Source organism: Drosophila erecta, unplaced genomic scaffold (genome assembly GCF_003286155.1).
Source record: "Drosophila erecta strain 14021-0224.00,06,07 unplaced genomic scaffold, DereRS2 tig00000021-arrow-pilon, whole genome shotgun sequence".
Classification (NCBI taxonomy): domain Eukaryota; kingdom Metazoa; phylum Arthropoda; class Insecta; order Diptera; family Drosophilidae; genus Drosophila; species Drosophila erecta.
The window spans coordinates 2,452,965-2,465,337 of NW_020825198.1; the positions used below are offsets into that span (position 1 = coordinate 2,452,965).

Below are 12,373 nucleotides of genomic sequence, written 5' to 3' on the forward strand. Positions count from 1 at the left end.
GGTTTGAATATTTAATAACACGTAAGAACTTATAAATAAATGTTTAGTAAATGTTTATAGATACTCGTAAATTTCCCTTTAAGGAGCTGCCCCGAAACAAGTTATTCAAGTCAATCAATGCGGTGCGTAAGGGGAATTTATTCCATTTTACAAACTCGTATCTAGTGACTGGTTCAATGAACCGCAACGTAAGCCCTTCGCTTCCTGGGAGCAGGAGGACGAAATCTCGTCGAGGCATCCACTATCCCGATCCCGCCATGGGTCACTCCAACACGCGCCAAAGTTTGTCAACTTTAAAATGCCGTATTCCCATTCGGCTTGGCTCTCTACTTAAGCACGCGCTGGCAGGGAAAATGTTTCAGCAACTTTCAACTTTGACATAATGCAAATTATTTGATTTCGCTTTATTGTTTGTTTATCTCTGCGACTCGGCCATCTGTAAGTTTGGTAAGTGTTTAATTTGGTAAATTCTTGGGTGGGGTAAATTCAGTCTGGGATGCGGACCTGTCATACATTTTAATAGCCACGGCACATAAGCCACTTGCCTTTCTGCGTGGGATGGAGCAGTCGTGGCCATGTCAGACCACAAAACAATTTAAGTTACAAACATTGAAAAGTTTCCTAGTTCTATTTTCTATTCTATTTGTCGCACAACAAAATCGCAACAGCCGAAACTTTTTCGGGTGGAAACGAACAACTTTTCAGCTTTTTTTATCAGGCATTTTCGAGGGGACTTCCTGGAATCCCCCTGCTGTCGACTGGTCATCCCCCATACGCCCCATACGCCCCGTATGCCGTGGGCGAGACTCGTTTCTGTCAAATGCTGCTGGCACACAGGGCGTATGATTGACATCGCCCCTCACAGCTCGACAACTCAGAAGGAATTCAATGATTAGCTCACTTCAGTGAACCGCTCATCCATTGACTCCACTTACATTATGGTGCTTCATTTAATATGTTTGGACGTTGATTAATTGTCTGTACATATTTCTTGTGCCTTTCGTCCTGGCACAACGGATGCTTTGAACAGTCATTTTCCAAGAAAGTGTCCCCATCTGAAATCATTTCACATGCTCTTCTGAAGTTTAAAGTTAAATTTATTAATTAATTTTAAATCAGTTATATTTATAATGTTACATATATATTTTTTTACAGTTCGTAAAGCTAGCTCGAAAATGTTCAGATTTCTATAACACTATCCATTAATTTTTCACCACTTTTACCATTTTGGATTTGGTTTATTTCGGGGTTTTTCTAAAGTTTCTGTTGACAATTCTCAGATGTAGTTTCTGCATTCAGCTCTAATACAAGGTTTAATCGCAGCCCACTAATTACCTATGTGAGTGGGGATGCGGCGAGAGTCAAAATATCATACAACTTAGGATCTCTAAACGGTATAGCGTAAGAATTTAACAACAAATTAATCATATAACGCAAGATAGGTAAGCGGGGAAAAGGGGCGAAGCTAGAACAAAATAGGCTTATTTCACTCGAAAATATCCAAATCCTTCCGTTTTGGCAGAGCAATAGATACTAAACAGAGATATATTAGCAGCAGGAGCATCTCCACGACGAAAAAGCACAGATACTTCAACATCTTCTAGTGACGTCCTTCTCCTTGTCGGGTGGAAATAAAAATCTTCAAATAGAAATTGGACATGCTTTAATTGCGTAAGATAAAAACACAAAATAGCCATAATTTTCAATAAAATGTCAAAAATGTAACAATAAGATTTTTACAAGATAAATTGCCGTTTACAAAACCTAATAGCCTGCATGAGCTGATAATTTATTGATTCCCCACCTGTCGCACATATAAGAGCCTGAAAAGCCTACGATTCGCACCTGGTCTCGTTACAGAAGTTCAGCCAACTCCTGCTCCTGGGCCAACTGTTCCCGCTCTCGTTCACGATCTCTCTCCTGGTTCTCCTTCAATTCTCGGGCCGCCCGCTGTTGCTCCTCCTCCTCCTGCTGTTGTTGCTGCTGCTGCTTTTTGCGGTGCTCATAGTTGACCAGCCTCTGACCCACCAGATACTTATCCACCTTGATGGACAGGTAGAGCTTCTTCAGCTGCTTGATCTGGAACAAAAGGAAGCATATGCTGCCCACCACAATGAAGCTTACAGGATACACGAGCCTGGCGACAGCATGTCGCGCATAAGCGTCGGCTAGGAAAATCGGGAACATCATATGGGCCATGACATAGGGAATGGCCAGGGCCAGGCCAAAGGTAGTAACGACCGGCACAGCCAAGTCCCGCATCACAAACTTCAAGTCGAAATCACGCAATCCGTCCATGTAGGCTCGTTCCAATGCCCGCTTTAAGTGCCAGTCCGGACCCATTAGAGTCAGGGCGATGGCTATCTTGCTGTAGAGCACTCCCAGCGCCCAATCCTGCCATAGGAAGTGGATGGGTGTCTTGCGCAAAGGAACGCGTAGGGGAATGACCACCACCAACTCGAGCAGCAATCCAAAGAGCAATGGAACAAGCACAAAGATTCCCAGGAGTGTTAGAACGGGCAGGGCATATTGCAATGCCACTCGGGCCCAGTGCTTTAGTTTGTTGACAACAGCCGCTCGGCCTTGTGGCAGCAGGGTGACGACCACTGCTACTCCCCGGCAGACAATCAAGCACAGGTAGCCTCCAATCTCAGCGGTGTACAGCTCATGCGAGCGCAGTAGGCGCTCGTTCTTTCTGGCTCCCTCCGGATCGATTGGAGCTAGATTTTCAGCCACTCCTACCGCTCCTGCTGCGGCTGCCGCACCCGCTGTCTTTTCTACCGGCTGGCCACTCCAGAGCATCATCAGCCGCCGACCAATGTAGACCGGAACCGTCAGCGTTAACATGGCAGCACAAACGATGGACAAGCACATAAGTGCCAACAGGGCACACAAACGGAAAGCGAACAGCGATGGTTTGTCGTACGGCTGGAATCCCACGGGTGCATCCCGCTGCATGATGGCCTGATGTGCGGCGGCCAGGTTTCGTGGTGCAGGCGCCGGTTCCACTGGTGGTGGCGGTGGTGGTGGTGGTGGCGGTTGGGCTGCCGCTCCAGCTTCCGCTGCCTCGCCTTCCTGGTTTCCATTCTCCCCCGCGGCATTCTCCACGTTTTCTTCGCCAGGAGCGGGACTCTCAGGTTCTGGCTCTGGTGCTGGAAGCAGGTAGCTTCGAATGCCCAGCAACCAGGCAACTGCTGTGCACCAAATACGTAGCAAGCCCTTCAGCCAGATGCGTGTTTGGGTCTGCTCAAAGAAGCCCGGCAAGACGATCTAGAATGGCGATTTTATTGTTAGTCGCTTAAGTTATTCAAATAAGTGGTTGTGTAACTTACCTGTAAAAGCAGCAGTTGCAGGCTAAGATCGTTGACCTCTGCATCGCCACTAAGTGCATATGGCAAGAAGTTCGGCCAAGCCACCTGCAGAATTCTAATGGGCAGCCAAAGCATTAGGAGCACAGCAAATCCAAAGATCATAGCTGAAGCGACCAGCCGCCGGATGTGTCTCACAATCGGTACGTGGATCATTTCCTGGATGGGACTGAAGTCAGGATCGTTGACATTACGGAATATCCAGAGCACTCCCGGTCGCAGAACCTCACGCAACAGCGATATAAAAGCAGCGAAGTAGTACACGTAGACCATGCCAAACATCCAGTGGACAAAAAGTGAGGTTCCCGGAGCAGCCTTAAAACTCGCTTTGCGATCCTTGAGGCTAGCATCCAGTAGAGGCAACGAACAGATGTCCAACCACCAGCCGCAAATGAGCGGGAGCACTCCGATCTCCAACACCGACAGCAGCGACACCTTGACCACAATATAGCACAATCCAATGAACCAGCAGACTCGCCGCAAACGGAAAACCCTGGCGAAGAAGTGTAGCACTACCAGGGTCAATCCAATGCAGCAGTAACCGAACAGCGTGGTAATCAGGCCGTGAAAGTGCAGCAGTGGTTTCTCCGGCTGCAGAAGATCCATGGAGCTTAGGATAAAGTTGCCCACGCAGTAGGGACAAAACGCGAAGGTGAAGATGAACATGGTGTTCAGCGAGATGATCCAGAAGACGTGCTCCAGAAAAACTAGCGATCCATCGAGTCCGAGCAAGCGTTCCCAAGTAAGCTCCTCGGCAGCCCGATCCCACTCCATGGGATTCCAATTCTGTTCATCGGCATCGGCGTCCACAACGGGAGCTGCTGCCGCTGGAGCAGCATCCTGGGCCTGGGCTTCCTGTCCTTCATTGTCATTGCCAGCTGGAGCTGGCGCTTCATTGGCGTCGGCGATGTCGTTGTTTTCGTTCAGAACTACGGGATCGGGCGCAGGATTAGCAGCCGCTGCCTGCATTGGGGCTTCGTCCCGCTCCAGCCAATCGGGTCCGCCGCCGTGCAGGATCTGCTCGCGCAGCCAGACCAATCCTATGAATGACAAAAGCGTGCAGGTGACAACAAAACAGCCGCGAAAGGCATCCGCAGCTAGGTTTTCCATGGAGAATATGTCGAAGGGCAGCGTGAGAATCATATCAAAGGAGCTCGCCCGGAACAGGTACCGGTAGGTCCTGTAGGCAGACAGCGGCACAATTCCGAACCAGGCCAAGCCGACCAGAGAGTAATGAAGCCAGCAGCGGGCGCCCTCCAAAACGGCGGACATCAGTCCCACAAGGACATCTTTTAGCGGCAGGACTCGCGGCATATCCGGAGCGTAGATGGGCTGGAAGCTGAAGCGGTAGCCGCACAGCTCGCAGTATTCCTTGTGCGAGTAGCGCATCCATTGCATCAGACAGTCCTGGTGGATGTACTTGATCGATCCCGTGCATATGCACGGGTAGAAAAGCGGCCTATCCGGCTGTGCCTCGCATCTGCACACGCGGCATATGTCGCCCTGCGACAGGTCGTCCATCCTGATCACTTTTTCCCGGATCCTTGGCCTTCAATTGGACTGAAAATCTAAAGATCCATTGGCCATTTGCGCAATTTGCTAGGCAATTTCCCTAATTGACCCGAGGGTACGGGGGTTCTCAACCGTTTCTTCCCGCTTTTTATGTACGCCAATTAACCACTCGATTACTACGGACCGTAATGCGAGTGTAACACTTGAATTTTAATCGAAAAGTTTTAATATTATTACGACAAACAAAATATGGAGCCCACTTCACAAAAAAGTTGAGCCGATGTGTGCACACCACGAAAGTTATGATAATCTTCGCAGCGGAGATGCCACCTAGTTCGATAGAATAAGTGCAGGGAAAATTGTTTATTATTTACACCGAGTACAAATTCATAAAGTTGAAACCCAACATTTACATAGTTTTGTTCAATAAATATATAACTATTTAACATTATAATACTGTGACAGTGACTGAAAAGTAACAGTTTCATTCACAATGTGTACACACTTCATTTGGCATAACAATCTGGCAACTCTCCGCCGCATTGTTGTTGTGATTCTCTTGTCATTATTTTGCAATCAATTGCTGAACAATTTTGCACGGAAGAATTGTGGAAAATAAGCCATGCAGCGACAGATCATCAATCTCCTGGGACAGACGACGCGTCGTCTGGTTAGCGGCCAGCAAATCCGCATGTTGTCAGTTTCTTCGCCGCGACAGGAGATCTTCAAAGTCCAGAGCGCCGAGGACTTCGACAAGAAAGTAAAGAACAGTCAGCAGCCCGTGATTGTGGACTTCTTCGCAACGTAATTTTCATCATTTCCATTTCAAAACATGACAAATTAATGTTAATCTTCTAATATACAAGATGGTGCAATCCCTGCAAGCTGCTGACCCCGCGAATCGAGAGTATTGTCGGCGAACAGGCCGGTTCCATCAAGCTGGCCAAAGTGGACATAGATGAGCACAGCGAACTGGCTTTGGACTACGATGTGGCCGCCGTACCCGTCCTGGTGGTGCTGCAAAACGGCAAGGAAGTTCAGCGCATGGTGGGCCTTCAGGATGAGGACAAAATCCGTGCCTGGGTTGCCGCCGCCGTCAAGCAGGCCAAGTAATCCCAAAGAAATCAAAAAAAAGGAGGTTGACCTCCTCGCAAATAAAGCAGAGCTTTAGGTTAATTCGGACTTTCGAAATAAATGTTTATATACCCGTTGAAACGATGAGTACTAAGATTACAGACTAAAAACTAAATGGAAAACCAGCCTGGAGTGCCGGGTCGCTTCTTGTTCCTGTCCAGAAATCTGCGGAAACCGGCTTTCGATTCATCCAACGCCTTTTCCTCCTTTTCCTGCTTCTCAGCCTTTTCAGAGAAGAAGTCGGGGAAGACAAAGGACTCTTCCCTGGGCTGGAATAAAGAAATATTATAAAGAATATCCATTGTATCACGGAATTGTAAAATGCCATACCAATGTTACATAAGCCAGCTTCACGTCGTCTTTTTTGGTGATATATCCGTAGGTCTGATCCTTCTTGGTCTCTCCCATGGCAATTCGAGTACGCACATCCACCACTGGCAGTTTATAGATCTTCTCAAGATAGCTGCGCACATCGTACTTGGTCATCTCCATGGACACCGAAAAGGTGACCACATTGGGCGGCTGCTCCTCCGTGGGACGGATTAGCTTCATCCAGAAGTTGGGCAGGAAAACACGCAGCTGCGGATTGCCGCGCTGGTAGATGGGATACCATCTCGTGGACATGGTGGCTCAGGATCTGCGATTCTTATTCAAGAATCAAAAAATTAAATTATTTGTTTTCCGGTTATTAAATGCACTAAAAAATACTAAAGGCTTCGGGCGGAAACAGGCGTAGCAAAGGGGTCGAATGGACATTTAATAAGATTGTTAACTAATACTTAACGCATTTATTATTGCGTCAGCTTTAAAATGTTCAACATAGTAAAAGGTTTAAAATACAATAATATAACTATTACCTTTTTATAACCGATATTTTAACTACACCCGTGTCAAAACACGTGGGTTGTCCAACACTTGTTCAGAACAGCTGATTGACCATCACAACAATTGTTAAATGCGGTCTGGTTGAAATCTCTTGTATATGCCGTCAAAATGGCAAAAATAAGGAAGAAGGAGGCCAAAGCTAAGCCTTTAACCCGCAAGGAGCAGAGAAAGCAGAAGTCGGAGGTCAAAAAGCAAAATAAACGGCTTTACTTTGCCGGCAAAACTAACGGCACCCAGCGCGTGGCCGCGGCGGCAGAGGCGTTGGCCGCGCAGTCACTGCTGAGCAGAAACAAGAAGAAGAAAAAGAGCAAAAAGCCGAAAGTAATAAATCCAGATGAAATACCCAAGGAGCAACTTTTATCCGGTGAAATAGACAGCGACGATGACGAGTCCATAGACTCGGATTTCAGTGATGCGGAGGTGGATGCTCTAATGCCCGAAAGGGAAAAGGTAGTAGTCTACGAGCCTCTGGGAAAGACGTTGAAGAAATCGCAAGGAGGGGCCATCCAAAGACAGGATGAAGAGGCGGTCAGGCGGAAGGAACTACGCCAACAGAAGGAACTGGAGAGCAAGTCCAAGAAGCAGCGACTCAAGCAACTCCGCATAGAGAACGAGGAAGAGGATCGCGAGATCAACAAGCTGGAAAAGAAGCTGAAACTCAACAAATCCAAGGACAAAAACCGATTGGTGCGGAAGATGTTCAACGATGGCCTGGATTACCTGCTCGACTTTGTCCTGGATGACGAGGAGGAGAAGCAGAAGTGGGAGGAGAAGCAGGAACGCAAGAAAAAGCTGAAGGAGCAGCAAGAAAAGGAGGAGGCGGGAATGTGGAGCGATGATGAGGAGGGGGACGAGGAGGACATGGATGGACCCATGGATAACGCTCCAGAAGATGACAGTGGCTCTGAGGGTGAAGATGATGATGAAGATTTAAGCGGAGAAGAAGAACAAAGCGAAGAGGATTCGGAGCAGGAAGAGAATGCTCCTAAGAGTGAGTACATAAACGAGGAACGAGGTGTTTATCTAATTTAAAAATTATTAACAGTTAAAGAGGACATTTACGGACGCAAACGGGATGCCGAGGGAAACATTCTGCCTGATCCCGTGGAACTAGAGGCCTCAGCCGCCGGCCAGAAGTACATACCACCACATCAGCGAGCTTTAATGGCCGCCAGCGCGGGATCTAGTGAAAAACAGGCAGAGCTACTAGCTCGTCTTCTAAAGCAATGCAAGGGTCTGCTCAATCGCTTGTCAGAAGCGAATCTACACAAGATTGCTGCCGGCATCGAGGAGCTCTACATGAAAAACTCCCGCTACAACATGAACGAGACTTTGACCAAGTTAATTCAAGAAGCCCTGCTCGGCGCCACGCGAACCAACGAGCGAATGGTGCAGGAACACATGGTGTTGTTGGCCTACCTACATGCCCAGATTGGCAGCGAGATTGGAGCACATTTCCTGCAGACTTTTGTGGAGTTATTCGATGGTTACGTCAAGAACATCGCTAGCCTAGAGGTGGAGGATAAGCAGTTGAATAACCTAGTACTGGTCCTCTGCTACATGTACCTCTTCAAGATATACGAGCTGAGTTTGCTGATGGAGCTTATAGGCAAATTGGCAGATCAGCTTTGCGAGAAGAGCGTGGAGTGCCTTTTGCTGATCTTCCAATCCATTGGCTTTCGACTGCGCAAGGACGATCCACTGGCTTTTAAAACCATGATGCAAAGAGTTCAATCGCAGATTGCCAGTGCCCCACTGGAACTGAAAGAGAATCCCCGCCTGCGTTTCATGGTTGATATTCTAAATGCTGTCAAAAATAACAATATGCAAAAGCTGCCCCAGTATGATCCTGAGTTGGCGGAGAATCTGCGAAAGCGTCTGAAGGCTATGCTAAAAAATGATCGCTACGTGGTGACTCTGAACATCACCCTGGAGGATCTCCTGCGTGCTGATAAGGTGGGAAAATGGTGGATTGTGGGCTCCGCCTGGACGGGAAATCTGGATGAGATGGGTTCCGCCAAGCAAAAGCAGGATAAAAACTCATCCAAGTCTGCAAATGGAGGCTTTGCGGACCAGTTACTGGAGCTGGCTAGAAAACAGCAGATGAACACAGCTGAAAGGAGGAATATCTTCTGCATCATAATGAGTGCCGCCGATTATGTGGACGCCTTTGAGAAGATACTGCATTTGGCTTTGAAGGATCAGCGAGCGGTGGCCTACGTGATCATCCATTGCGCTCTGAATGAGAAGCGTGCTAACCCTTACTACGCTCATTTGGCCCTTAAATTCTGTCAATTCAACAGAAAGTACCAACTGGCTTTCCAGTTTGCCAGTTGGGACAGAATCAATGATATTGAAAAGCTTTCCAAGCCGCAGATTCGCAACCTGGCCAGTTTTCTGCAGCAAGTAATCCTAGCTGCTGGTCTGCAGCTCTCCGTGCTCAAAGTGGTGGACTTTATGCAGCTGGACAAACTCAGCTTTTACTTTATGAAGGAAGTGATGGTCAGGTTACTTTTGGCAAACGATGAACGGGAGATTTACCAGACGTTCGAAAGAGTGGCCAAAAACACCAAGCTGCAGCAGTTTAAGCAAAGTGTTAGGCTCTTCCTGCAGCATTTTCTTTTAAAAGAGGATCAGCTGGACAAACTTAAGCTGAAGGACGAGGATCGGCAGCTTCTGCAGCAGCGAGTCGATCACATAGACAAACTTTTGGCCTATGTGGATCTGTAATTATAAGTAAAGTTATAATGCGACCTTATCAACGTGTAAAATAATATTTTAACTTAGGAGAAAAATGGTTTTTATGCTCTTAAGGACGTTATTTTGCATCTGGGATGCTGTAAAGCAAAGTTATAAATATGAAATCATGAGCAAGTTTTTATAAAAAAGGCATGAGTCATTTATTTCTAAGGCAAACAGTAACAACTAACAATAATCTAGTCGAAGCTTTGGAGAAGATCGCGTGCCCGCTGGTACCGTGTGGACTCGATAAGTTTCTGCCGTTCGGCCTCGTCCTCTAGCTTTTCGCCCTCCTTGTCCAGTTTTTGGATCACCTCCTCGGCCAACTGACTGATCTTCGAGCGCGCTGCTCCCTGGGAACTGGCCAAGTACTCCAGAGCTGTGGGCCACAGCTCCTCATCCAGTTTCTCCTCATCAAAGGCAGTTTGCTGAATGGAAATCTGCCGCAGTTTGTTGAACTTCCACTCCTGGCGGGATTCCTTCCATTTTAATAGGTATTCCTTGTTTACTTTGGCTTCTTTGTTGGAGTTCTGACTCTTTTGGGCCTCGAGGCGCTGCTGGTGCTTCTGCTTCTTCTTCTGACGCACGGTAACCACTGCATTAGCGTTCTCCGGACGAGCTGCTTCTTTTAGTTGTGCTGCTGTGGGTTGGGAGTCCTCGTCGTCGTCGTCGTCCTCCGAGTTCGATTCCTGCTTTTTACTGCGTTTCAGCTTTTTGCTTTCGTTTGCTTCCTGAGCATGTTTTCTCTTGTGAGGCTTCTGTTGAAGACTTTCCTCGCTTCCACTGGTGGCCACCTGCTCCTCTGCTTGGTTTTTCTTGTTGCGTTTCTTTGTGTCCGAGTTATCGGCTCCTTTTTGCCGCCTCTTTGCGGGTTTATCTGTAAATGCTGGTTATGTTACCACGTAGCTATATAGATTTAGGCTGTAACCCACCTGTTTGAGCCTCCTGTTCATCTACCTGTGGCGCTAGAATCAGACTTTTGTTGGCCACCTCGTCGTCGCTGGCCGCATGCTCGGCGTTCTCGGCCACCTCGTGCTTGCGTTTTTTGCCCTGGCGCTTAGTCTTCTTCTCCAGTTCAGTGCGGGCCATTTCAGAAGCTTATCGTTCAAAAAGCAACTTTTTACTCCAAGTTATTTAAAAGAAAATTTAAAAAACCTCTGTAGTTGCAAACAAAATGTGTTCTGTATGGCGTTGCCAGACTGGGCCTGAATACCGCCGTTGACCAACACTAAAAAGTGGGTAAGCAGTCTGGCAGCCACCTCACCATATGACTAATCACAATCGATCTGGCAACGGCGCCAAACAAATGCCAAATTTTAGCTTTCGTTTAACAATAAATAATAAAAAGAAAACAAAGAAGCTATAAATCATAAAAAGTGCATTTCGCGTGTGTATGGGCAGTGCCTACGCCATCCCACCGTCTTTTTTTAAACGTATTCGCGAAAAAGTAAACGAAATACGTCGAGTGCTAAAGGCGCGTAAATAAAACCAGTGTGATAGTTGTGATTAAATAATGTAAGAGCAATTAAGTAGTTAACTAAGCTTCGATTAAGGTAACGAGCGGTATAAGCCATAATAAAGGTAAGTTTTCTGCGCAATTTATTCATATTCCATTATTCATCTGGCGGCGGCAACAACAAATCCAGCCGGCAAAATGCAACTGTTTACTTGCGCGTGTGTTTGTGTTTTCGACAGTGCGTGAGTGCATGTGTGTGTCACCGGCAAATAAAAAAGAAAATTCGTGTTTTTCGGCTTTAAAACGACGAGGAAATGTCCATATGTTAATTTAAATGCAAGGAAAGGCGATACATTGATAAAAGCGAAGGCGAGAGTCCTGCAACAGCTGTTGTTTGCTTTGTGGAATGGGCGGAAGGTCCTGAGTTCCAGCTGCACTGTTCAAGGTATGTACATGTGTAGGTGTAGGCTTCATATTTACCGTTATAAGTTGAGCAATTACACGTTTTACCGTTTTTTACTTGGTTTAACGAGGGCGGATTATGTGGTTTCCCAAATCTATGGAAATCGTAAAGACCAATTATATGAAATCAATTGTTAATGCTTGTTGAACATAAAATATGTTTAGGTGGGGCAAACTGAAGGTTATAATGTTTAAATTTGGAATTGTAAATATTCTATATATTATATTTATTATTTTCTATATATATATATTATTTTCTATATATGCAGAATATACTTATTTCCGGGAAATGTTTTTTTCAAAAATACCTCACCAATTGCCATTTCACTTTCAACCGCTGAACGCCGGCGCGCCTTCCACCAAAAAATCGTTGTAAACAAATTGTTCAGTCGTAATGTTCACACATAATTTCTTCATTATGCTTTGGCTCTTTGAGTGGTTTTCCGGTGTGGGCTAAAATAGCATTTTCCGACTTTTCCTCAGTTTTCCGCCCATGTCGAGTGAGAGAAAAGCTCTCACTCAGGGATCGCCTCAGAATTTGTTGGCCATTGGATTCCTCCGCTGGCCATTCAGTTCTGCTTTGGTTGTGTTCCCGGTCGCATCGCGTTTTCCCTCGCGTTCTCCGCTTTTCCGTCGCGGTCTTCGGTGGCTTTCCACGCGTTTCCATCCCAAATTCTACGCAAATCGCTTTTGGTTCCGAATCGAAACAATCCCAAAGATATTTCAGCAATTTTTCGGTGGTGTATTCGCGTTTCGAGATATCTTATGTGAATATCTTGGGGTATTTGCCATTATCTGATTGTTACGGCGGCATCTT

At 46.6% G+C, this 12,373-nt stretch overlaps 6 protein-coding genes across 7 annotated transcripts in view; 3 read left to right on the forward strand and 3 right to left on the reverse strand.

The window, feature by feature from the left end:
- Window positions 1–1,080: 1,080 nt before the first annotated feature.
- LOC6546517 (E3 ubiquitin-protein ligase MARCH6) lies at window positions 1,081–5,189 on the reverse strand. 2 transcript variants are annotated; one of them, XM_015158003.2, is made up of 3 exons: window positions 3,333–5,189; window positions 1,846–3,270; window positions 1,081–1,639 (listed from the first exon to the last, which is right to left on the reverse strand). In XM_015158003.2, exons 1-2 carry the CDS (start codon window positions 4,887–4,889, stop codon window positions 1,855–1,857), a joined length of 2,973 nt encoding a protein of 990 aa, XP_015013489.1. In that variant the 5' UTR covers window positions 4,890–5,189; the 3' UTR covers window positions 1,081–1,639; window positions 1,846–1,854. The 2 variants fall into 2 exon arrangements, with proteins under 2 accessions (XP_015013489.1, XP_001971270.1); XM_001971234.3 differs by lacking the exon at window positions 1,081–1,639 and having other exon boundaries at window positions 1,647–3,270.
- Window positions 5,190–5,394: 205 nt separating this feature from the next.
- On the forward strand, window positions 5,395–6,095 carry LOC6546518 (thioredoxin, mitochondrial). Its single transcript, XM_001971235.3, has 2 exons — window positions 5,395–5,684; window positions 5,747–6,095. The coding sequence occupies exons 1-2, from the start codon at window positions 5,503–5,505 to the stop codon at window positions 5,991–5,993; spliced, it is 429 nt and encodes a 142-aa protein (XP_001971271.1). The 5' UTR covers window positions 5,395–5,502; the 3' UTR covers window positions 5,994–6,095.
- LOC6546519 (39S ribosomal protein L23, mitochondrial) lies at window positions 6,047–6,977 on the reverse strand. Its single transcript, XM_001971236.3, has 3 exons — window positions 6,872–6,977; window positions 6,345–6,659; window positions 6,047–6,283 (listed from the first exon to the last, which is right to left on the reverse strand). Exons 2-3 carry the CDS (start codon window positions 6,636–6,638, stop codon window positions 6,125–6,127), a joined length of 453 nt encoding a protein of 150 aa, XP_001971272.1. The 5' UTR covers window positions 6,639–6,659; window positions 6,872–6,977; the 3' UTR covers window positions 6,047–6,124.
- Window positions 6,941–9,770, forward strand: LOC6546520 (nucleolar MIF4G domain-containing protein 1 homolog). Its single transcript, XM_001971237.3, has 2 exons — window positions 6,941–7,890; window positions 7,945–9,770. Exons 1-2 carry the CDS (start codon window positions 7,008–7,010, stop codon window positions 9,627–9,629), a joined length of 2,568 nt encoding a protein of 855 aa, XP_001971273.1. The 5' UTR covers window positions 6,941–7,007; the 3' UTR covers window positions 9,630–9,770.
- Window positions 9,771–9,786: 16 nt separating this feature from the next.
- On the reverse strand, window positions 9,787–10,881 carry LOC6546521 (uncharacterized protein C7orf50 homolog). The gene is made up of 2 exons (XM_001971238.3): window positions 10,571–10,881; window positions 9,787–10,515 (listed from the first exon to the last, which is right to left on the reverse strand). Exons 1-2 carry the CDS (start codon window positions 10,725–10,727, stop codon window positions 9,836–9,838), a joined length of 837 nt encoding a protein of 278 aa, XP_001971274.1. The 5' UTR covers window positions 10,728–10,881; the 3' UTR covers window positions 9,787–9,835.
- Window positions 10,882–10,970: 89 nt separating this feature from the next.
- The window catches only part of LOC6546493 (mucin-12), an 80,483-nt gene continuing 79,080 nt past the window's right edge, over window positions 10,971–12,373 (forward strand). The window contains exon 1 of the transcript XR_003407671.1: window positions 10,971–11,219. The gene's annotated coding sequence lies outside the window, so the exon portion shown is untranslated. The remainder of the gene's footprint in view (window positions 11,220–12,373) is intronic.